This window comes from Bombina bombina, chromosome 5 (assembly GCF_027579735.1).
Source record: "Bombina bombina isolate aBomBom1 chromosome 5, aBomBom1.pri, whole genome shotgun sequence".
Taxonomy (NCBI): Eukaryota; Metazoa; Chordata; class Amphibia; order Anura; family Bombinatoridae; genus Bombina; species Bombina bombina.
In genome coordinates this window covers 588,448,906-588,473,842 of record NC_069503.1, presented here as the reverse complement: position 1 = coordinate 588,473,842, position 24,937 = coordinate 588,448,906, and the positions used below count along the sequence as shown (strand labels likewise).

At 39.5% G+C, this 24,937-nt stretch overlaps 1 protein-coding gene across 1 annotated transcript in view; it reads left to right on the top strand.

The window, feature by feature from the left end:
* The window catches only part of VOPP1 (VOPP1 WW domain binding protein), a 306,972-nt gene extending 291,265 nt beyond the window's left edge, over positions 1-15,707 (top strand). The window contains exon 5 of the mRNA XM_053714550.1: positions 15,047-15,707. Coding sequence (XP_053570525.1) covers positions 15,047-15,228 — 182 coding nt within the window. The 3' untranslated portion in view covers positions 15,229-15,707. The remainder of the gene's footprint in view (positions 1-15,046) is intronic.
* Positions 15,708-24,937: the final 9,230 nt, after the last annotated feature.

Sequence of the window (24,937 nt, the reverse complement as noted above, 5' to 3'; positions counted from 1 at the left end):
CTCTCAACTAAGATAAAAAGCAGCAATGGAAGAATCAGCTACCGCACCTGGCCAAATGGGAAAAGCCCAGGCACCCTGTCAAGGTTTCTTCCAATAAACCTGGGTCCCTAAACAGCCACACAATGCAGGCTCACAATCAAACAACTGTGAAAAAATGGGGGGTGCACAGGCTTATGTAATTTCCCCAAACATATACAAAACATGGGGTGGGGTCAGCACTCTCAGGCCGGACCAGGTACACATCCTATGACCCTGCAACATGCACAGCCCTGGGTGCAAACCAGCACTCTCAGGAAGCTGCACTGTCACCACAGTCACAGGCAGTTAACCCCAGTCAGGCCTGGGTGCAAGGCCCAAACAGGGAAAATTACAAAAAAATATATATTTTAATATAAACACACAGAAAAAGTCCAGCACTCACTCACAAGCTCTCAACTAAGATAAAAAGCAGCAATGGAAGAATTAGTTACCGCACCTGGCCAAATGGGAAAAGCCCAGGCACCCCGTCAAGGTTTCTTCCAATAAACCTGGGCCCCTAAACAGCCACACAATGCAGGCTCACAATCAAACAACTGTGAAAAAATGGAGGGTGCACAGGCTTATGTAATTTCCCAAACATATACAAAACACGGGAGGGGTCAGCACTCTCAGGCCGGACCGGGTACACATCCTATGACCCTGCAACATGCACAGCCCTGGGTGCAAACCAGCACTCTCAGGAAGCTGCACTGTCACCACAGTCACAGGCAGTTAACCCCAGTCAGGCCTGGATGCAAGGCCCAAACAGGGAAAATTACAAAAAAATATATATTTTAATATAAACACACAGAAAAAGTCCAGCACTCACAAGCTCTCAACTAAGATAAAAAGCAGCAATGGAAGAATCAGCTACCGCACCTGGCCAAATGGGAAAAGCCCAGGCACCCCGTCAAGGTTTCTTCCAATAAACCTGGGTCCCTAAACAGCCACACAATGCAGGCTCACAATCAAACAACTGTGAAAAAATGGAGGGTGCACAGGCTTATGTAATTTCCCCAAACATATACAAAACATGGGGTGGGGTCAACTGCCTGTGACTGTGGTGACAGTGCAGCTTCCTGAGAGTGCTGGTTTGCTTTGCACCCAGGGCTGTGCATGTTGCAGGGTCATAGGATGTGTACCCGGTCCGGCCTGAGAGTGCTGACCCCACCCCATGTTTTTTTTTTTTTTGTTTAAATCTTTTTTTATTGAGGGAATATACAATTTCCAGGAAAAAAGAAAAACAGTTTGCCTCAGCAGGTACATGACACATAGCATCTGACAAGATAAGTATCAAGAACATAAACAAATACATAAGAACGAATGTAGGGAAAAATCTCTTATCAGAACATTCACAGAGTATTCCCAAGTTGAGATATAAAACAGATGCACAACAGTTGAAGAGCAAACTCAGAATCACCCTCTTTTCCCTCAAAGATAGCTGGGGCCACTTTTGGACCTCTATAAATTAAATGTACTACTCAGAGGGCTTTTGGATAGTATAGGCCAAATCGGGGCCTACACTGACATACTCCTTCCTATGACAACTAGGACCACGGGAAGGTCCAAGAACTTAGGGGCAAAATTGAAGGAGATGATAAAATTAAATGAAACAACATTGAATATTACCGATATCTATCACTGTGTCAGAGAAATAAGACTGTAGGGACTGCACTACATATAAGTTTAAGTACTAATATATAAGAAAGATTAGTAACTCACAGACATACAAGTGGTATAAGAACATTAAGATTAAGGAAAAAAAAAACTAAAGGTTGAAGTCTCAAGAAGGTTTGCAATCTAGCAAAAAATATGAGGTAAACTGGGCTACAGAACTCTGCAGTCACTTGGGGGTGATTAAATAATTATAGCACCATAGCGGGTAGGTAGTGGAAAATTGCTAAATAAGTCTAGTCGGAGGCTAATAATCTTAACAAGCCTGGCTATATCATGCCAGCAAAGAAATAGGTGGTCCCCCCACGGTTAGCCATATATACTAAATTTGCCGTTCAAAGTTACCTATACCTCTGTTAACTTTCAGTAAAGCACCTCTATAACAGCTGCATCAGTGCACCCCAAGACCTCACCTTACAAATTACCTGAGAAACATATATGTTGGACGCTCCAGAATTTCTGAACCTTAGACAACCCACCAATAGTTCCAACCTATATGTTGGAAATATAAGTGAGCTAACAGTTATACGAAACCTGTAGTAATAAGCAGTCAATAAACATTAAACACAGAATGACATTCATAATAAAGCTTAACATCCGAAGAGCCAATTTTTACACTTATATAGGTACAAACTCTGGCAATGACTCTACGAACAGGGCAGAGACTGCACAACTCTGCCAAAAGGGAGCATAGAGGATAAGCTAGTTATCCCTTTACTACACAATTGGTAGGGGGGGGGGGGGGAGGAAGGGAGATGGAAGGGGTAGAGGAAGGGGAAGGGGTTAAGAAAAAAAGAAAGAAAAAAAAAAGGGGGGGGTAAAGAAGGGGGGAGAAGGGGGAAGAGAGGGGAGTAAAGAAGGGGGGAAGGGGGAGAGGGGGGAAGGGAGAGAGAGAAGGGGGGGAGAGGAGGGGAGGAGGAGGGGAGGAGGAGGGGGGAGGAAGAGGGGGGAGGGGAAAAAAAAAGGGGGGGGAGAGGGGGAAGAGATGGGGGGGAGGGGGGAAAGGGAAGAGAGATAGAGGGGAGAGGGGAGAGAGGGATGGGGGGAAGGAAGAGAGGGATGGGGGAAGGAGGAGAGGGAAGGAGGAGAGGGAAGGGGGGGAAGAGGGGTGGGGGGGGAGAGGGGACGGGGAGAGGGAAGGGGGGAGAGGAGGGGAGAGGGGGGAGAGAGGGGGGGCAGATCTAAGACTGGTAATGGAGTCCCATTCTTTGTACAGGCCATGTTACCCAAGTATTATTTTGATGGAACCACTCTCTTCCCCAGCATCACACACTCTCAGGAGGGGGCTAACAGGATTAACTAGTTTAGTTAACTAGTCTGTTATGCATTGGAACCAAGCAGCAAAAACCTCAGTAAAAGAACATATTTGCAGCACAGAATGTCACTGAGGTGTGTATTATATGGACATCTATCTTATCTTTAAATTACACAAAAGATCTCCCTAGTATAGTCTCAGGCAATGTTGCCATCATAAAGTAGGAGAGAGGAGCATTAAGAGTCACTGCATATGTTAAGCAAGGGTATATTTTTATCGCTAGGGCATCTGTGCAAAGTCTCAGAGATGACATGTAAGCTCAGCCCACGCCAGTTTTCCTGCAAGTACAGTTCTGCTGATACATAGCCCCACAATGACTCCAAAGATCGTGGGGAACTTGCACGTAAGTTAGTGTAAAGGGACAAATGTTCAACGGAGCATCGGGATAGTGGGGGACAAGGGGCCTCCTGTCAGAACCATACGACGTCGGAGTAGCAAGTTTCTGGCCACACATACTCACGGGCCCATCGCTCAGCTCTCTGAGAGCCTCACCGTCAATGCCTCCCGCGATTTCCGCACCTTGCTGACAGGCAGGAACTCCCCTCTGCTCCTGAGTATCGATCGGGTCTCCTCGGTCAGAGGTATATAATAGGTGATCGCTGCAGGCGGGAGCTAGGGGAGCGTCTAGGTGGGCGGCCGTTTCCAATAAGAAATGACAGGCAGAAGTTCCCGGGGCAACAGCTTCACTCTTTGCTATTAGGTTCTCTTCTTCAGTAAGGCTAACGGCATCCCGCCTCACACCTAGAGGTTGGCTGAGTTGAATAAGCCTGTCTAGTCGGCTCATTAGCTTGTTATCGTAGTAGTCAAAGAGGGCCCATACAGTCATGTGGTGTTCCTCCATGATCATCGCAGCTTCCAGTTAGGCCTCAGTTAGCAATTCTGACCGCATATAGCAAAGCACATCAAGCACCTACTCCAAACTGATCAGCAGGCTCTATGACAGGGGATAAAGTATAGTTTCTGTCATTTAGGAGGCATTAAGCCTAAATTAGTCCCCCACATTCAATGATAAAGTCGGGAGCTATCATATCATGCGTCTTGTCCCTTTGGCGGTTAGCTCCGCCCCCCCACCCCATGTTTTGTATATATATATATATATATATATATATAAAAAACATTGCTTACTATAAACTAGCTCCTCTTTTTTAAAGGGACACTGTAGTCAGAAAAAAGTGTGATGTTTGAAAAAACTCCTGTCTTATTTCATAACATCAAGGGGGATATAATCCACAGGTTAGATTCCTCTTAATCTGTTATACCTCAACTGGAGATCCAGGCAAAGGTAACAGCTGTCTGTTACTGGTATTTTAAGTTAAAACAAAACACAAACACGCTGTGGTGGGCATGGCCTAACGCGTTTTGCAGGTCCAATCCCTCCAACCGCTGCTTCTTAACTTCCATTTCTGGCGGAACAGAAATGATGGACCATCTGCTGCTTAATAAATTGACCCCCTAGTCTGGGGAGACTTTACCCAGAATCATAATACAAATACCTACAGAAAGAGAAGCAGTCTGCCAAGAATGAACAACAGCTTAGTGGCTTGTTCTATGTCCTGGTTACCACCTGGGAGCAGCTTCTTTCAGCCCAATTGCGCTTACCACAGAAGAAAACTTTCCTGAAGAATATGAGTCTGATCCCGACTAACAAGGTCAGTCCAGCCCAGAAATACCAGGCATTCTCATCTGAACAAGGAAAATTGCAACCCCTGTTGATCATTTTGGCCTCCTTTGGGCCTCGTCGGTGAGGTGCAGCCATATCCCTCTAAACACCTTGGGCAAGGAGTCCACGTCTGGGTTCTCTCATCACCCTTAGATTGACTTTCCCCAGGGTCATAATATAAATACATACAACGCGATCACAATAATTGGTTAGCGAGCATCGTATTTCCCTTGCACACAAACTTTTTTACTTTCAACTTGTAATTCAAGCGCAACCCAACGTGCACAAAAAGCTTCCATCTAGCGAAGTTAAGGCACAAGCAGGAGCGCAAAATTGAGCTCAACTCGTAATCTAGCCCTAAACCAACATGTCAAGAAGCAATGTAAGTTTTAGCTACCAACTCACTGCAGAGACAGTTTATTGCGGATCTTCTACAGAGCATGTATGTAATAAAAAGGAATTTTGCTTTATTTTTTTGTGTCCCTACATTTTTATTTCTGCTACAGCCAATGTTCTCCATTTAAGAATGGATGGATGGACAAAAGCAGACATCTCCGCCCCTGTGCGTCTGCCATTGCGGCTAGCAGGCCGAAATATGCTGCCGGCATTTATCATTGCACAAGCCGCCAGTTCAGAGTTAACGAGAAGACCATTGCTTCTTAGCTATAACTGCAGGCTTTTTTCATGGGGCGATTGGAGATCTAGCATAAAGAGTTTTTTTTTAAAAATGTACATAAAACACAACATAACTACATTAAAATAAAGTGTTACACTCATATATACACTTTCTAATAAAAATTATTTATACAAATATTACAAAAAATATTTTATAAGGATTTAGAAAGGTATATGAAAAGGTGTTTGAATTGAAAGGTGTTTGAATGGAAAGGGCTATAAATTATTTTTCTCTCTTGTCCTTTGTTGAAATGCTTTATTGGGAGCTAGCTGCTGATTCCTTTTGTCATTGGCTCACAGAATGTGTTCAGCTAGCTCCCAGTAGTGCATTGCTGCTCTTTCAAAAAAGGATATCAAGAGAATGAAACAAATTTGATCATAGAAGTAAATTTGAAAGTTTGTTTTTAAATTGTATGCTATATCTGAATCCTAAAAAGGCATCATATTTCTACAGACACAATTTCATAGCTACAATACCAAGAATATGTGATAATATCTTCTTGACAGAAACAATCCCCAAAATAATCTTACAAAAACCTCTGGGAGCGCATGATATTGTAAATGGATTTAGTAGAATTAATTTACTAAAAAAATTAAACTTTACAGCCATGAATATACAGCCACATGCTATATAATTAAAAACTAATCCTTATTTCAGAATGAATAACCTTTGGATTATGATATATCATAAATAGAAAACTAACTTTAGATAGATCTTTTCTCAAAAAACATTTAATTTAAAAAAATAAATGTATTTACATCGAAAAAAATCTGATTTAAATTTAAAAAAAAACCATTGATTTTATTCACCTTGCTATATACTGTATATCTATACCTGTATATATTCATATATATTTATAGATATATATTTAATATATATTTAAAAATAAATAGAACATTTTATTCTATGTGAAGAACATTCAAATGTAAAATATACCTAACTACCTTCGGGTTTAGTGCTGTAGGTCTAACGCAGTGTTGGGAACGATAAGTGTTAGTTTTTTTTTAAAAGCGCACTATATTGAGGTTATGGGGCGAATGCTTTAACATGGTCGTGATATTGAAGTCCAGAAGTTAGCTCGCGTCAGGTTTCACAACAATTCTTGTAGTAACTGGAAAACCAACTGAGGCCTAGGGGTAGATTTATATAGCTACGAATGCAGCTGTTTCCGCGCGAGCCTTCGGGTTTGCCGGAAACATAAGTTAAGAAGCAGCGGTCTTAAGACCGCTTCTCCTTAACGCATCCGCCACCTCTGAGGCGGAAGCGGAAAGCAATCATCCCGATCGGTTACAATCGGGTTAATTTACAGCCCCTGCTAGCTTTCCACAAGGAATGCTTGTGCAATGATAAATGCAGACAACATATGTTGTCGGCATTTAGCGATGTCGGGCGGACATGATCTGCTACAGCGGATCATTTCTGTCTGAATTTTGATAAATCGGCCCCCTAGTTTCCATTGAGGTGGTAAAGTTTGGAAACTGGTGGTAAAATAAAAATCCTACATAGATTTTAATGGAGAATAATGTTTTTACTACCAGTTTCCAAACTTTACCACCTCACTGTTTGCAGTTACATTACATACAAATATGGCAAAATAAATAATTAATGAGTATTGCAAGGTTGTTGTTTTTTACTATAAATAATTAAACATTGTATACTACAGTCTTAAAGTGTTTCATGTCCCTTTGAACACACTAGTTACTCTTGTGTAGACATTACAGATAATCACTAAGATTGTGTTTGGGAGCTTGCTATGATGCTGATTTCTGATATATAATATGCTGGCAAATTATTCTTTACAGCTATTTCATCTGAATACACAGGTTTTCTGAATCAATGTAATTTCATACAAATAACAAACACAACAAGTAATTGGTGTTTAGTGTGTGTCTCTGCATAGGAAAATATAAGAGCTGATATTAATTAAATGACATAATATTCACACTCAAAAACGCAAAAATGTAAGTGTATTATAGTAAGCAAAAGACCATTTAAATAGACACAAAAGGCTCTTCTTAATATGTAGCTTACTTAAAGGGATATGAAACAATTAAACAATTATTTTGTGATTCAGACAGAGCATACATCTTGCATACATATCTTGGGTTTGTTATTCCTTAAAAGTAAGATAAAGTGAAGAATTGTATTATTGCTCTATTGCTTGAGTATATATATATATATATATATATATATATATATATATATAAAAAACACGGAAGGGGACTGCACTCTCAGACTGGACTGGGTACACATCCCGTGACCCTGCAACATGCTCAGCCCTGGGTGCTTACTGGCACTCACAGGAAGCTGTGCTGTCCCCAGAGTCACAGGCAGACTCTGGGGACAGCACAGTTTCTTGTGAGTGCCAGTGAGCACCCAGGGCTAAGCATGTTGCAGGGTTATGGGATGTGTACCCAGTCCAGTCTGAGAGTGCAGTCCCCTTCCGTGTTTTGTATATGTCTGGGGTGATTACATAAGCCTGTGCACCCTTCACTTGTTCCCAGTTTGTTGGGATTGAGAGCTTGCATTGTGTGGCTGTTTTAGGGTCCCAGGTTTTGGAAGGGACCTTGACATGGTATCTAGGCTTGTCCCATTTCGCCAAATGCGGTAACCCTTCCATTTTTGCCTTTAATCTTAGCTGAGAGCTTGTAAGTAAGTGCTGGACTTTCTCTGTGTGTTGTATATTATTATATATATATATATATATATATAGTCAGCTGCAGAGCAGAAATGCACTAATGGGAGCTAGCTGAACACATCTGGTGAGCCAATGGCAAGTGGCAAATATGTGTAGCCACCAATCACCAGAACTCTGCTAATGAGCCTCCCTAGTTATACTTTTGATACCAAGGGGCAGATTTATGAAAATATGGATGGACATAATCCACTGTAGCGATCATGTCCGCCGCACATTGATAAATGCTGACAGCATACGCTGTCGACATTTATCATTGCACAAGCAGTTCTGGTGAACTGCTTGTGCAATGCCACCCCCTGCAGATTCGCGGCCAATTGGCCACTAGCAGGGGGTGTCAATCAACCCGATCGTATGCGATTAGGCGGATTGCTGTCTGCTGCCTCAGAGGCGGCAGACGAGTTAAGGAGCAGCTGCTTCTGAACTCCTGTTTCCGGCGAGACTGAAGGCTCACATGGAAACAGCTGCATCAAGATCCGAATTGGCCCTCATGAGTACAGAGTAAATTTGATTATAGAAATACATTTAAATATTTCTTAAAATGTCATGCCCTGTCTGAAACATGAAAGTTATATTTTGACTTTCTTCTTCCTTTAACCCCTTCGATACCAGGACTTTCAAAGAAGAACTTGCCCAAAATACTGGAGACTATCACTCCATTTACACAGAAATCTGTTTTTTTATTGAACTGTCAAAACTATATATATTTTTTTAAGTAGACAACCCCAGGTTATATATTTATATATAAGGTTATATATTTATATATTTCATGCCAACATTTCACCGGCAAAAGTGATCATATAAAAAAATTGTTAACTTTTTCACAAACTTTAGGTTTCTCACTGAAAGTATTTGCATACCCCTTGTGCAGTCATGACATTGTAAAAACTTTTCTGGGATCCCCTTTGTTCGGAAATAGCAGACATATATGACTTTGCCATTGTTTTTTGGTAATTAGAAGGTCTCTAATTTCAGCTGCGCACCACACTTCTATTATTCCCGTCAGTGAAGATGTTAATCATGTAGCTTGTAAGGTTAATTTTTGCTTTAGTGTAGAGATTACCCTACCACCCACTGATCCCTCCCAAACAGCTGTCTTCCGTCAATCACCCCCCCAGTGGTCACCACCATTTTAGGTACTGGCAGACAATCTGTCAGTATACAGTTTAGTTTTTTATTTTTAAATTATAAAAATGTTTTATATATTATTTTTCTGCTGTGTAGTGATCCTCCTCAACCCTCCCTGATCACCCCAAATCCCCAAATAGCGCTCTAACTCTCCCAGTCCCACTAATTGCGGCAATCTTTATTACTGGTATCTATCTACTCATAAATGCTTATATTTTGTAATTTATTTCTATTTTTTGTAAAAACAGTTCTGTAGTGTAGTGGTCCCCCCACCCCACCTTTTTTCTGTAGTGTAGCTCCCCTTCCCTCCTTCTCCCTTTATTTTCTTTTTCTGCAGTGTATTGCCATCCCACTCCCTCCCCTCTCTGCTACTAGACTGCCCACCCAACTCCTTGTTTCCAGCAAATGATTGATCATTGCAGACGATAACACACACAGCGTCACCATTTGTAACGATCTGGCATCTGCCTTCATATGGATCCGGAACACAGATCGTGTTATGGATCTATATGCGGCAGATGCCATGAGCTCAGGAACTACAGCTCTCAGCTGTAACTTTACAGCCGAGACTGCTGGAGCTTACTGCAGCTCCGACATATATATACATCATGCAGTACGATAGGCAAAGTACCGCATGACGTATATATATATACGTCCTTTTGGGTTAAGGAGTTGAGCCATAAACCATCATGATAAATGTCCTATTACATTGGAGACCTTTCTTTTACACTAAATAATGATATATTAGAGGAAGAGGTACAACTTACATTGTATCACTGGATAATAAGGAGGATTGCTAAGTAGCCAGCACAAATTGATTATTCCAATGATAGTGGTATTTTTTACCACCTCTGTTGTAGATAGAAGTGTGAAGGTTTATCACTTCTGATATTTATATGTTTGAGTTTACACATTGTTTTACTGACTGTAATATGTAGCCTTTTGAGACAAAACTAATGTTTATGAGCTTTTGAGTCAAAATCCTTCAGCCCAAACCATTAACATTTCTATATAAAAACCTAATATTGAATATTTTGAAAATCATTTTTTTATATTTCACTTAGATTGGGTAAATATACAGAAAACTATATAAATCAGTGTTCTCTCTAGCTTTACATTGATGTGGGGGGGCTTTTTTAGCTGGTTTCCACCAAACTACATGGAAGTAAAATGCAACAATAAAATATGGCAGCTATATGAATTAATCTTGATGTTCTCTGCTTAAAGGGGTAATTAATCCACATTTTTTCTTTAATGATTCAGGTAGAGCATGCAATTTTAAGCAACTTTCTAAATTACTACTATTATCATTTAGCCACCAATCAGCAAGCACAACCCGGGTTCTGAACTAAAGATGGGCTGGCTCCCAAGCTTTGCATTCCAGCTTTTTTCAAATAAAGAGTCCAATAAAATGAAGAAAAATGATAATAGGAGTAAATGAGAAAGTTGCTTAAAATTGCATGCTCTATCTGAATCATGAAAAAAAAATGGGTTCAGTGTCCCTTTATTGTATTTGAATGCTTAAATAGTAATATCAATTTAAAACTTATCAAGTTTATACTTTCACACCAATTTGAATGCAAAGTATTTGTGTATAAGCATTATAATCCCATTAAAAAGTAGAAACAATGGGTTTTGTGATGGATTATTTAAAACCCAGTTATTCTTCTTTCCTGGACCTTGCACTATTTTATAGGTTTGGAAAATGTAAACATATAAAAGCGTCACCTGCTTTGTTAGTCGCTAACTGCAAGTGTATATAGCATGATCTTTATAAATCATTTGGCATCTTCCTTAGTGCATTTTTGTATTGACTGCTGTCATGCAAGTAATAGTTAAAACAGGCTATGAAAGTGTGGAACAGTACTGTTTCAAATGGGACTGGATCACATTACAGTTGCAAACATAAAGGGGAGCACCAACAAAATTCTTCATTAATGTCTTAAAGGGACATTGAAGTCAAATTTGAACCTTCATGCTTTAGACAGAGGATGTGGTTTTATAAAAGTAAAATGTTCAAATGTGCTACTATGTTCAAATACAAAGCACTAAAGATGCAGCTAAATTAAAATATAAACCTAGTAGTAGTAATGGTGTAGGCCCATTTAATAAATATCGGCTAGATTACGAGTTTTGCGGTAAGAGCTGCACGGTGCTAACTTGCAAGTTATTGTCACCGCTCACCTCCCTACAGCGCTGCTATTACAGTTTATCATAAACCCGGCGTTAGCAGGCAATAAGTGAGCATTGAGGTCCATACTGCACTCCAATACCAGCACTGCTTTGAACTGGTTTTATGTGCTCGTGCACAATTTCCCCATAGACATCAATGGGGAGAGACAGCTGAAACAAAGCCTAACACCTGCAATAGAGGAGCGTAAAGCTCTGTAACGCAACCCCATTGATTCCTAGGGGGAAACAAAAGTTATGTTTACACCTAACACCCTAACATAAACTCCGAGTCTAAACACCCCTAATCTGCTGCCCCTGATATCGCCGCCACCTACATTATACTTATTAATCCCTAATCTGCCACCCCCAATGTCGCTGCCACATACCTACACTTATTAACCCCTAATCTGCCGCCCCCGACACCGCCGACACTTGCATTATAGTTATTAACCCCTAATCTGCCGCCCCCAATGTCGCAACCGCCTACCTACACTTATTAACCTCTAATCTGCCGCCCCCAATGTCGCCGCCACCTACATTACAGTTCTTAACCCCTAATCTGCCGCGCCCGACATCGCCGGCACCTACCTACACTTATTAACCCCTAATATGTCGCCCCAATGTCGCCGCCACCTACATTAGTTATTAGCCTCTAATCTGCCACCCCCAATGTCGCCGCCACCTACATTAGTTATTAACCCATAATCTGCCTCCCCCAATGTCGCCGCCACTATACTAAAGTTATTAACCCCTAAACCTAACCCTAACCCTAAGTCTAACCCTTACCCTAAAACCAACTCACTTTAATATCATTAAAATAAATCTAAATACAAATTACTAACATTAACTAAATAATTCCTATTTAAAACTAAATACTTACCTATAAAATAAACCCTAAGATAGCTACAACATAACTAATAGTTATATTGTAGATAGCTTAGGTTTTATTTTTATTTCACAGGCAAGTTTGTATTTATTTTAACTAGGTAGACTAGTTAGTAAATAGTTATTAACTATTTACTAACTACCTAGTTAAAATAAATACAAATTTACCTGTAAAATAAAACCTAACCTGTCTTACACTAACACCTAACCTTACACTACAATTAAATACATTACATTAATTAAATACAATTAACTAAATTACAAAAAAAAAAACACTAAATTACACAATAGAAAAAAGAAATGATCAAATATTTAAACTAATTACACCTAATCTAATAGCCCTATCAAAATAAAAAAGCCCCCCCACAATAAAAAAAAAACCCTAGCCTACAATAAACTACCAATGGCCCTTAAAAGGGCCTTTTGCAGGGCATTGCCCCAAAGAAATCAGCTCTTTTACCTGTAAAAAAAAATACAAACAACCCCCCAACAGTAAAACCCACCACGCACACAACCAACCCCCCAAATAAAATCCTATCTAAAATACCTTAGCTCCCCATTTCCCTGAAAAGGACATTTGGATGGGCATTGCCCTTAATAGGGCATTTAGCTCTTTTTCTGCCCAAACCCTAATCTAAAAATAAAACCCACCCAATAAACCCTTAAAAAACCTAACACTAACCCCCGAAGATCCACTTACAGTTTTTGAAGACAGGACATCAATCCTCAACAAAGCGGCAGAAGTCTTCATCCAAGCGGGCAGAAGTCCTCAACGAAGCCGGGAGAAGTCTTCATCCAAGCCGGCAGAAGTCTTCATCCAGACGGCATCTTCTATCTTCATCCATCCAGCGTGGAGCGGCTCCATCTTCAAGACATCCGGCGCAGAGCATCCTCTTCTTTCCACGGCTAACGAAGAATGAAGGTTCCTTTAAGGGACGTCATCCAAGATGGTGTCCCTTGAATTCCGATTGGAACAGTCAATAGAATGTGAGCTCAATCCTATTGGCTGATTGCATCAGCCAATAGGATTTTTTCACCTTTAATTCCGATTGGCTGATAGAATTCTATCAGCCAATCGGAATTCAAGGGACGCCATCTTGGATGACGTCCCTTAAGGAACCTTCATTCTTCGTTAGCCGTGGAAAGAAGAGGATGCTACACGCCGGATGTCTTGAAGATGGAGCCGCTCCGCGCAGGATGGATGAAGATAGAAGATGCCGTCTGGATGAAGACTTTTGCCGGCTTGGATGAAGACTTCTCCCGGCTTCGTTGAGGACTTCTGCCCGTTTGGATGAAGACTTCTGTCGCTTTGTTGAGTATGGATGTCCGGTCTTCAAAAACTGTAAGTGGATCTTCTGGGGTTAGTGTTAGTTTTTTTAAGGGTTTATTGGGTGGGTTTTATTTTTAGATTAGGGTTTGGACAGAAACAGAGCTAAATGCCCTTTTAAGGGCAATGCCCATCCAAATGCCCTTTTCAGGGTAATGGGGAGCTTAGGTTTTTTTTAGATCAGATTTTATTTGGGGGGTTGGTTGTGTGGGTGGTGGGTTTTACTGTTGGAAGGTTGTTTGTATTTTTTTTTAAAGATTAAAGAGCTGATTTCTTTGGGGCAATGCCCTGCAAAAGGCCCTTTTAAGGTAGTTTATTGTAGGCTAGGGTTTTTTTATTTGGGGGGGGGCTTTTTTATTTTGATAGGGCTATTAGATTAGGTGTAATTAGTTTAAATATTTGATCATTTCTTTAAAAGGAAAGGGAATACTGCTTGTTGATATACAGTTGACTCTATTGCACCTGGGGAAAGTGGAGTGTTAAAGGGACCATGGATTGACATATGTTCAGCAAGTGTGTGGATTACAGTTGTTTCTCTCTTGTGAATGGCCCTTTATAAAGCACACTTGTTTTGCTCCTCTCCCGCAGCTGATAATAATGTGCTTTCTTGCATCTGCCTTCATACTGTGCTACTAAGCTCTGAATGTACACAACTGTGCCTTGGATAGATACTAATGCTATTCCACTTACTGTTCTACTAACATGCTTGAATTATGCTGAATTACTATCTCGACCCACTAAGGAGGCCTCCGGTTTTGATTTCTACCAATTATTGGTACAGGGTACATAGATCCCATTGACAACCTGCCCAGAGGTGTCCTGCTCCTCAGAATCTGGTGCAACAGGGTGTTGTACACTGTTTGCTGGACTAATTGTTACTTGGGTATCACTTGCACTAATTTTTTTATTTATTTCCTTTTTGTTAATGTTGGTTACCATTATATTTTATGTGTTTGCACTATTATTGTTATAAATATATTTTTCTTCACTAAAATCACTATTTTTCTTTTAGGACTAAGTATGGTGTGTCATGTTCTGAATCCATTATAAGCAACCCATAGATTGTTTAGTATTGAGTCTAATGTTTACTTTGACAAGTAATAAAATTAAAGTTTAAATTAATAAAAGAGTGCTGTATTCCTTTTCTTTTTGAGACTGTGTTTATCATAGCACTGTCTCTTTCTTGTAAGTAGAATACATATATTCAAATACAACCCTTCTTTCTCTTGATCTTCTTTGCTAAAACTTTGTTGTAAACATAGCTGTCATATAGTGCTGAAGACCTCAATATACCCTTATATAAGATAAGCTATGTTCCAATAATTAAAGTCAATTTACAAGTGGAATGTGATCTAGGCTAAAATATCTTGCCACTCTTTTTTCATAGCTTACTTTAGAGAATCAGGCCTGAGTGTCAAAATAAGAAAAACAATCAGATCAGTTGTATTTAACTATACCTGTAATACTTGATTTTTACATGTATTTTCTTATTTCAGCCCCACAGCAACCAGGAACACCTTATTATTCTGATCCAGGAGGAGCTACAGGAAGCACCTTGACTCCACCTTATAACTTTAAACCAAGCACTCCACAAGGAAATCCAGCTTTCCCCCCTCCACCTTCATACTGCAACACGCCGCCACCACCATATGAGGAAGTCGTTAAAGCTTACAAATGAAACAAGTTGGTTCATTATTTCCTAAACCGGACTCTTTACAACTGCTCCACGTTGAGGATGACCCTCCTTCGGCATGACAGAAGCTCCGTTGTGTGCCCAGGTTCAGCTTAGCCTACTGGAACAGCTGTTTTATGCTACTGGGAAATGGTTGCAGTTCAGCCCATATTTAAATCTAGTGCAACTACTTTAAAACCTTCACAGCACTGGACTGGAATTTAGTGAGCTGAAGAGTTAACTTCACTGAACTCCTCCAGTGCTGTAGAAGCTAAATGTTTTTTAACACACGTTTCATAGTATGTAGCTACTTCATTGTACGTATGTTTTTCAGCTGTTGATATATACGGTACATATCGTTGCTGCCTAGTCATGAGTGCTTGCAGACCATGCAATATCTTACAGTAAAAGGCATGATCTTGGTGGATCCTTAAGTTGGTTAAATATGTTTTTATTGAATCCAATAAAAATTTGTTCAAAATCAACTTTTTTTATTTTTATTATATGCTTTGTGTTATTATACCTTGTATTACTTATTACTGTGTTATTATATCTCTCTCTATACACTATTGTGCAAAAGTTTTAGGCAGGTGTTAACAAATGCTGTGTGACTAATTTTGAAGGTGCCCACAAATGCTGTACATCATTATTAAGTTTAATCTTAACATTTTATAAAATATTTATTTTAAGCTGCTGGGGAAGGTAGCACACATATATATTTTATTAGTTTCTTGACTTTAATAAATAATGTAAATATACACATATGTGTAGATGAGAAGGAGCAATTGCAGCTTAAAAAGACATTGAACACCTTCTGCAATATCTGTAACCTAGGTTTTCAAAATGCTGCAAATAGGCTACCCCACTGAATGATTTTCAGAATTTCAGGTTACAGAATTTACTTTTTGGTCTCACTACTGTATATATACAGTATATATATATATATATATATATATATATATATATATATATATATATATATATATATATGAATATGTCTAAATATGTGTGTGTATGTATGTATATATACATATGTTTAGTTATATTTATGGAGACCGAGTTGAGCAATGGCACTACACTTGGACTAACTCCCTAGTATATATACAATAGTTGTACGTAATTAATTACAACTCAAGGTTTTTAGTGATAGTAAAGGGAGGGGTGCTCTGCAAAAAAATTACATTAAGACTAAATGTGGAAGTGGTAAAGCCACTTTCACGAAATAATGCGGTATCAGCACTCGCTGTCCTGAACCACGGGTTGAGTTAAGTTCCTATGTTTAAAACATAACCTTAATTGAACAATAATAAAAAATGGGGAGAGGGGGGGACATGTACAATTAAAAACCTAGGATCGAGTAGTCTTGTATAGATTCCTTAACATGATTAAATTAATAGGCCTTTGGGGTATGATAGCCCAAGTGATATTATTAAGGTAAGCTCTATACATAAGTCTGTGTGGCACTATTATTGTTCAATTAAGGTTATGTTTTAAACATAGGAACTTAACTCCGCCCGTGGTTCAGGACAGCGAGTGCTTATACCGCATTCTTTCGTGAAAGTGGCTTTACCACTTCCACATTTAGTCTTAATGTTTAGTTATATGTTTATATGTGTATAAATATATATATACACATAAAAATACATATATACACATGTATATACATATGTATATATACTTTGGAGCCCTTTCCACTCAAATACCTGAAAACAAGAAAAAAATGTAATACATTTTAATTAACATCCAATGTTCTTCACTTGGGGAAAATGTTCTATGTCTGTATAGATGTATACATACTATGTATGTATAGATATTTATTATACAAAAAAACACATAATATATATATATATATATATATATACGTATATATATATATATTTATATATATATATACAGTGTTATATATATATGTCCCAAGTGGATCCAGCACTCTCACAAATCATACACAGCCTCCGGGGTGCACTTTAAACCTGTGCATGCAAAACTCTCAAAGAAAGGCACTCTCCGTATTCAGTTTAGTAAAAACTGTAAATGTTTTTTACTAAACTGAAAACGCGAGTGCCTTTCTTTGAGAGTTTTATATATATATATATATATATATATATATATATATATACAAACAAAATCTCAGGATAAATGTCTAATCTAATAAAGAACAATCATGTGTATAGAATGAACAGGATAAAGGTCCACTTCAAAGGAACCCAAGAAAATATTTAAATAAATATAGTAATCCCTGCACTCAAAACAGAAAAAATATGTATACCACAGAGTATTTGCTGAAAATGCAAAAAAAATTAATAAGCAATAAATTTGAATCCATAATAGATGAGCAGCATAGATGCACATACTAAAAATATTAAGACTGGGCGTCCCCAATTCAAATAGAACTGATGACGTCAGAGCAAATCACATATAGCAATCAAGAATATATATGTAATCTCAGAATATGCAATCCGGTACGAGTGAAATCTTGATAGGCTATAATGTCAGCCAGAAAAAGGATGCAGTCCAGTGTATGAATCAATCAACTCTTGTCACACATGGGCCTCTATTTATCAAAGTCTGGCGGACCTGATCCGACAGTGCGGATCAGGTCCGCCAGACCTCGCTGAATACAGAGAGCAATACGCTCTCCGTATTCAGCATTGCACCAGCAGCTCACAAGAGCTGCTGGTGCAACGCCGCCCCCTGCAGAATCGCGGCCAATCGGCCACCAGCAGGGGGGTGTCAACCCAATCGTACTCGATCGGGTTGAATTGCAGCGATGTCTGTCGGTTATGGAGCAGCGGTCTTTAGACCGCTGCTTCATAACTGGTGTTTCTGGTGAGTCTTCAGACTTGCCAGAAACACAGGCCCCTTAGTGTTTGCTTATAAAGTGTCCATTTTTGTAGTTTTGCAGGGTTAACGTAGTTAGTGGTAAGAAATGTGTGATACAGGCGGCTGTGTTGTTATAGCAGCAGTTAAGTGATATAATCATTTTTCAAAACAGCTCCGTCATGCAGACTTAATAAATGCAAAGCGTTGAAGCAACAGTACCCTTAACATAAGTTGTGTCATGCAAGTTGCTTGAGAATGCAAATTGTTAAGCCAGTTATATCTTCTGTAACACATATGTCATATAAGCTTTTTCAAATGCAAGTGTTTAAGCAGCTGTTTCTTAGGTGATAGCAAGTCTAAAGCATATGAGGTATCTGAGTCTTTTAAGTTACATTTATTCATAGGCATCCTATCCCAAGTACCCGGCACTCTAGGACTATGTCCGCCGGTTGCAATAGCACTTGCAGATCCACGTTAAAGGGACAGTATACACCTATTTTAATATAACTGCATGTAATAGACACTTCTATAAAGAATAATATGCACAGATACTGTTATAAAAATCCAGTATAAAACCATTTAAAAACTTACTTAGAAGCTTCCAGTTTAGCTCTGTTTAAAAGGTTACTGGAACACCCACTGCAAGTCCCCCTCCCCCTTCCTTTGCATATTAAAAGACCCTTTACACAAACAGAAGCAAGCTGGAATAGGTATACGTCGGTATTCTCCTAAAACTTTGGGACTTGGTTAGGAGTCTGAAAAAATAAGCAAAACTATTCACTTGTTTAAAAAAACAACAAAAAAAAACTTTATGGGCTATATAAATAGATCAGACTGATATACTACAGGAAAGTTACACTCTGTGAAAAGCATTACTGGGCTAAAAGAAGTTGCACCCAGGTGGTAAATCGCCATAGAACAGGCTAACAATGTTATTGAGCTGGTTGTTTGTTCCTGTGAGTGCACTTCACTCTGTGTGTATTTAGTCTCCCTATGGGGAAAAAAGGGCAACCAGACGTGGACTCCTTGCTCAGTGTGCTTAGAGGAATACTGCTACACCTCATTGACGAGGCCCAATGAAGGCCGAAACAATCGTCTGGGGTTGCTGTGTTCCTTGTTCAAAGTGGAATTGCCTGGTATTTCGTCGCTGGACTGACCGTAATAGGCGGTATCAGACTGATATACTACAGGAAAGTTCCACTCTGTGAAAAGCATTACTGGGCTAAAAGAAGTTGCACCCAGGTGGTAAATCGCCATAAAACAGGCTAACAATGGTATTAAGCTGATGGTTCGTTCATGTGAGTGCATTTCTCTCTGTGTGTCTCCCTATATAAATAGATCATATAGAAAACATTTATGCAAAGAAAAAACGAGTGTATAATGTCCCTTTAAGTGCGTTCCATGAATGATCTCACCCAGTCCTGCTGAAGCTGAGGTACCGTGTTGTCAATGAAGATCCGCTAATAGCTGCTACCAAAACCGCAACTTGTTGCAAGCTTGAATCACCAACTGTAGTCACACGACATCCAAGTACGGTGTCTGATGTTAGAGACAGACTACGTGCGTTTTTGGCTCCGCCCATCAACTCATCCTGATTGGAGAATGTGCCACTGTGCTATTTAAAGCACATCTTCATACATAACTAATGCCCTCTAGAGGTGGCAATTATTACTACATTTGAAGTAAGGTTCAAAGGACTCACAGTAATTATTCTATTTACAGGAAAAAGGCATGCATATAAACGGAAGTACACACAATATACATGCTTACTAAAGTATCAATTATATGCACTAAAAATACTTATAATATTCATCCATCATATCACAACAAATTTTTCAAAATCTTTTTAAAAAAATTAGTAAACATAGAATATTTTTACCACCAAGTCATTTATAACACATCCCCCTTCTGTTTTTATCTATCTACTCTATCTAATCTACAGCTGAACTAACATGCCTAATATTACAACTCAATATGAACAAATTACACAATCAATGTTCTAATGTATAATAATTTATAAGAATGTACCCCAATTTCTCTATTGAGGCCATATGGAATCATGGAGTCTAACTTCTTACTCCATTGTGCTTCCTTTTCAAACCTATTCTTAGGGCCCCTTCTTAGGGGCCCTACACTATCAACTACTTGAAATTTCAACTGGCTTTTATTATAACCACATAATATAAAGTGGTAACCCACTGGGGCTTTGGGGTCTAATTTACCTATTGCAGTTGTGTGCTGTTTAATCCTATCTCTAATGCATTTGGTGGTTTCCCCTACATATGCTATCCCACACGGACATTTAATGATGTAGACTACAAATGTGTAGTGTCCCCTAATGGGCATTCTCTTACCTGATCTAGGATGAGTCACTGTGTTGCCTAATTGGATTGAATGACATTGGGCACAATTGTGACAGGGGAAAGTGCCATTTGTACTACCTCACTCTCTTGGGTCTCATGTCTTCTGGAGGGGGGGGGGTCTAATGTCTGCTCTAACAAGCTTATCTCTTAAGTTTTGATTTCTTTTATATGAGAATAAAGGAAATGTATTAAATGTACCTGCCAATATTCTATTCTCAGATAATATTGACCAGTGTCTTTTGAATATCCTCTTAAGGGGGCCTATGTGGTACCCATAAAGAACCACAAAGGGAATTATATCTTCTTTGTTGGATTTTCTTGTGGTTTTAGTCTGTAATAGTTATGTTTGTGGAATCTGATCTACTTGAGTTCTGTGTTCCTCCAACAGTTGTGTGGGATAACCTCTAGTTCTAAATTTCCTAAAAAAAAGTCATCAAATTGTGAATTCAGTCTTGAACCATTATATATATATATTTATTTTTATTTATTTATATATATATAAACATCTATTTAAAAATAAAAAGAGCATTCTCTTCTATGTGGAGAACATTAGAATATAAAATACTCATAGCTACCTTCAGGTTAGCACACTTGGTTTAACACAGTATCTGGTTAGCTCGCAAGCAATAAGTGTTAGTTGTTTTTTTTTTAAATTTCCTCGCTCCATTAAAGACTATGGGGAGAATAAGTTAACGGGACAGAAAGTCATAATTAGACATTGATGAATTAGACAGAACATCCTTTTTTTTTTTCTTTTTTTCAAATCAGCTTTATTTCTATTAAAAGCGGTTTACAAGGAGTGGAGACGCAGCTCCTTTTTGTGTATACATAGGCTGATTTATTTTTCAAACAAAGAAAACAACTCTTGCTCACACCACATATAAAATTATAAAATGTCCATAAGTCATTCTATGTGCGGTTGTGAGTTATCCATATGGTTTATGAAGATTAAACATTCAAGAAAAGAATAACAACCTAAATAACGATTAAACATACACTCAATGGATACGGACTATTAGTAATCACTTGTTAGTTGGAGCGTTAGTACCATACTGTTTTATGTCATTCAAATAGTTATATTTATTGGGATATCTCCTTTTCTTTATCATGGTAGTGTAGTGTTCCCATAGTAAGGTTATTTCTGCAAAAATGTGCATTGTGTTGTGTTTTAGGTAGTGATTTTCTCCCAGTGCTATTAATTCCAATGTCTTTAATATCCACATATATTTGTGGGGGGTGTCTTTGCTTTTCCAATTTGTCGCTATTAGAAATTTAACACTATTTCTCTTGCAAGGTGTATCCAGTCCACGGATTCATCCTTTACTTGTGGGATATTCTCATTCCCTACAGGAAGTAGCAAAGAAAGCACACAGCAAAGCTGTCCATATAGCTCCCCCTCTAGCTCCACCCCCCAGTCATTCTCTTAGCTGGCTCTAAGCACTAGGGTCTCTCTCGGGAGTGTAAAGTGAATGTGGTGTTAGAATTGTAGTTTTATTATCTTCAATCAAAAGTTTGTTATTTTAAATGGTACCGGTTTGTACTATTTACTCTCTAGCAGAAAAGTGATGAAGATTTCTGCTGAGAGCAAAATGATTTTAGCATGTTGTAACTAAAATCCACTGCTGTTCCCACACAGGACTGAGGAGTACCAGTTGGGGGGAACAGTTTGCAGGGTGATCTGCAATAAGGTATGTTCAGTCATTTATTTCTAGACAAGACTGAGATAATGCTAGAAGACTGACAAGATCCCCATGAGGGGAGGGTAAGCTATGTTCACAGACTTAGTAAGGAATTGAATGCTTACATAATAGGGCTAATATACTAGTTGACACTTATTCAGGGCAATCGATTGTTTGGCTAAGGAAAAATCATTTTGCAAGACACTTTGAAAGCCCTTTTGGGGTTTTTTTCTGGGGTTATTACCACATGGCTGTTTTTTAGTCACTTAGGAGTGATTTACTAGGCCTCACAGCTCCGGAGTAGAGTGGGAGGGGCCTAATTGCCTCAGATGCACAGTTAGAATTGCAGAGAAGTTCATGCTATTTCACATGGAGGGTCCTGCTGATGTTTGAGGGCCTAAAAGAAGCTATATTCCCCCAAATATGATCCCTAAGGGAAGGTAGGGCCACAGCAAGGCTGTGGCAAGGTGCTGTAGTGATTTAACCAGGTGTTGGCTTTAGGCTGCTCCGGTTTGGGCATTAAGGGGTAAATCATTTTGAAACTTGGGGTGCAATCTTATTAAGGCTTTAGCTACATACTGTGAAAATTTCAGAAAGATTGCTGCATTTTTCACCGTTTTGTAAAATTGTGTGCTCTTTTTATCTCTTAAAGGTAACGTTTTTTTCAAATTGTGTTTTTTATTTGATTAAAATGATTCCAAGCCTGTTTGTGTACTCTACTAGTCTGTTAAACATGTCTGACACTAAGGAAATCCTTGTTCAATGTGTTTAGAAGCCATGGTGGAACCCCCTCTCAGAATGTGTCCCACTTGTACTGATATGTCTATACACTTTAAAGATCATATTGTTGCACTTAAGAATGTGGCCCAAGATGATTCTCAGACTGAAGGTAACGCAGCCCGTTGGTAGTGTCACAACCAGTTACGCCCGCGCAAGCGACGCCTAGTACCTCTAGTGCGTCTAACCCTTTTACATTACAAGACTTAGCGGCAGTCATGGATAATTCTCTTACAGCCTTCTTATCTAAACTGCCGTGTTACCTGCAGAGTGTGATAGCTCCGTTTTAAGAACAGATTATGAGCATTCTGACGCTTTGGTAGCCGTATCCGATATACCCTCACAACGCTCTGAAGTGGGAGCGAGGGATTTGATGTCTGAGGGAGAAGTCTCTGATTCAGGAAGGGTTCCTCCCCAGACAGATTCAGATACATTGGCTTTTAAATTTAAACTAGAACACCTCCGTGTTTTACTTAGGGAGGTATTAGCTACTCTGGATGACTGTGACCCTTTGGTGATCCCAGAGAAATTGTGTAAAATGGACAAGTACCTAGAGGTCCCTGTTTACACGGATGCGTTTCCGGTCCCTAAGAGGATTGTGGATATCGTTACTAGGGAGTGGGATAGGCCAGGTGTCCCTTTTGTCCCCCCTCCTGTTTTTAAGAAAATGTTCCCCATATGATATCTGACCCCATGCGGGACTCGTGGCAGACGGTCCCTAAGGTGGAGGGGGCTGTTTCTACACTAGCTAAAGGCACAACCATACCAATTGAAGACAGTTGTGCTTTTAAAGACCCTATGGATAAAAAATTAGAGGGTTTACTTAAGAAAATTTTTGTTCAACAAGGTTTTCTTCTCCAACCTATTGCCTGCATTATTCCTGTAACTACTGCAGCTGCTTTCTGGTTTGAGGCGCTGGAAGACTCGCTCCAGACGGAGACCTCATATGAGGAAATTATGGATAGAATTAAGGCTCTAAAGCTAGCTAATTCTTTTATCACTGACGCCGCTTTCCAAATAGCTAAGTTAGCGGCGAAAAAAAATAAAAAAATTCAAAAAATTCAGGGTTCGCCATTTTGGCGCGCAGGGCGCTATGGCTAAAGTCCTGGTCGGCCGATGTGTCGTCTAAATCCAAGCTTTTGAACATTCCTTTCAAAGGGAAGACCCTAATCGGGCCTGAATTGAAAGAGATTATTTCAGATATCACCGGGGGAAAAGACCATGCTCTCCCTCAGGACAAAGCCTTTAAAACAAAGAACAAAGCTAATTTTCGTTCCTTTCGCAATTTCATGAACGTTCCCGCTTCATCCTCTCTGGCTGCAAAGCAAGAGGGTAACGCTTCACAGCCCAAGGCAAACTGGAAACCTTACCAGGGCTGGAATAAGGGTAAACAGGCCAAAATGCCTGCATCTGCCACCAAGACAGCATGAAGGGGTAGCCCCCGATCCGGGACCGGATCTAGTAGGGGGCAGACACTCTCTCTTCGCTCAGGCCTGGGCAAGAGATGTACACGATCCTTGGGCATTAGAGATTGTAGCCCAGGGATACCTTCTAGAATTCAAGGACTCTCCTCCAAGGGGAAGGTTCCACATTTCTCGTCTGTCTACAGATCAGACAAAGAAAGAGGCGTTTTTACGCTGTGTAGAAGATCTACATACAATAGGAGTGATCCACCCAGTTCCAATTGCAGAACAAGGACTGGGGTTTTATTCAAACCTGTTTGTGGTTCCCAAAAAAAGAAGGAACTTTCAGACCAATCCTGGATCTCAAAATTCTAAACAAATACCTCAGAGTCCCATCATTCAAGATGGAGACCATTCGGACAATCTTGCCAATGATCCAGGAGGGTCAATATATGACTACCGTGGATCTAAAGGATGCGTATCTGCACATTCCTATCCACAAAGATCATCACCAGTTTCTCAGGTTCGCCTTTCTGGACAAGCATTTTCAGTTTGTGGCTCTTCCTTTCAGGTTGGCCACTGCTCCCAGAATTTTCACAAAGGTGCTAGGGTCCCTCCTGGCGGTTCTAAGACCGCAGGGCATAGCAGTGGCGCCTTACCTAGACGACATCTT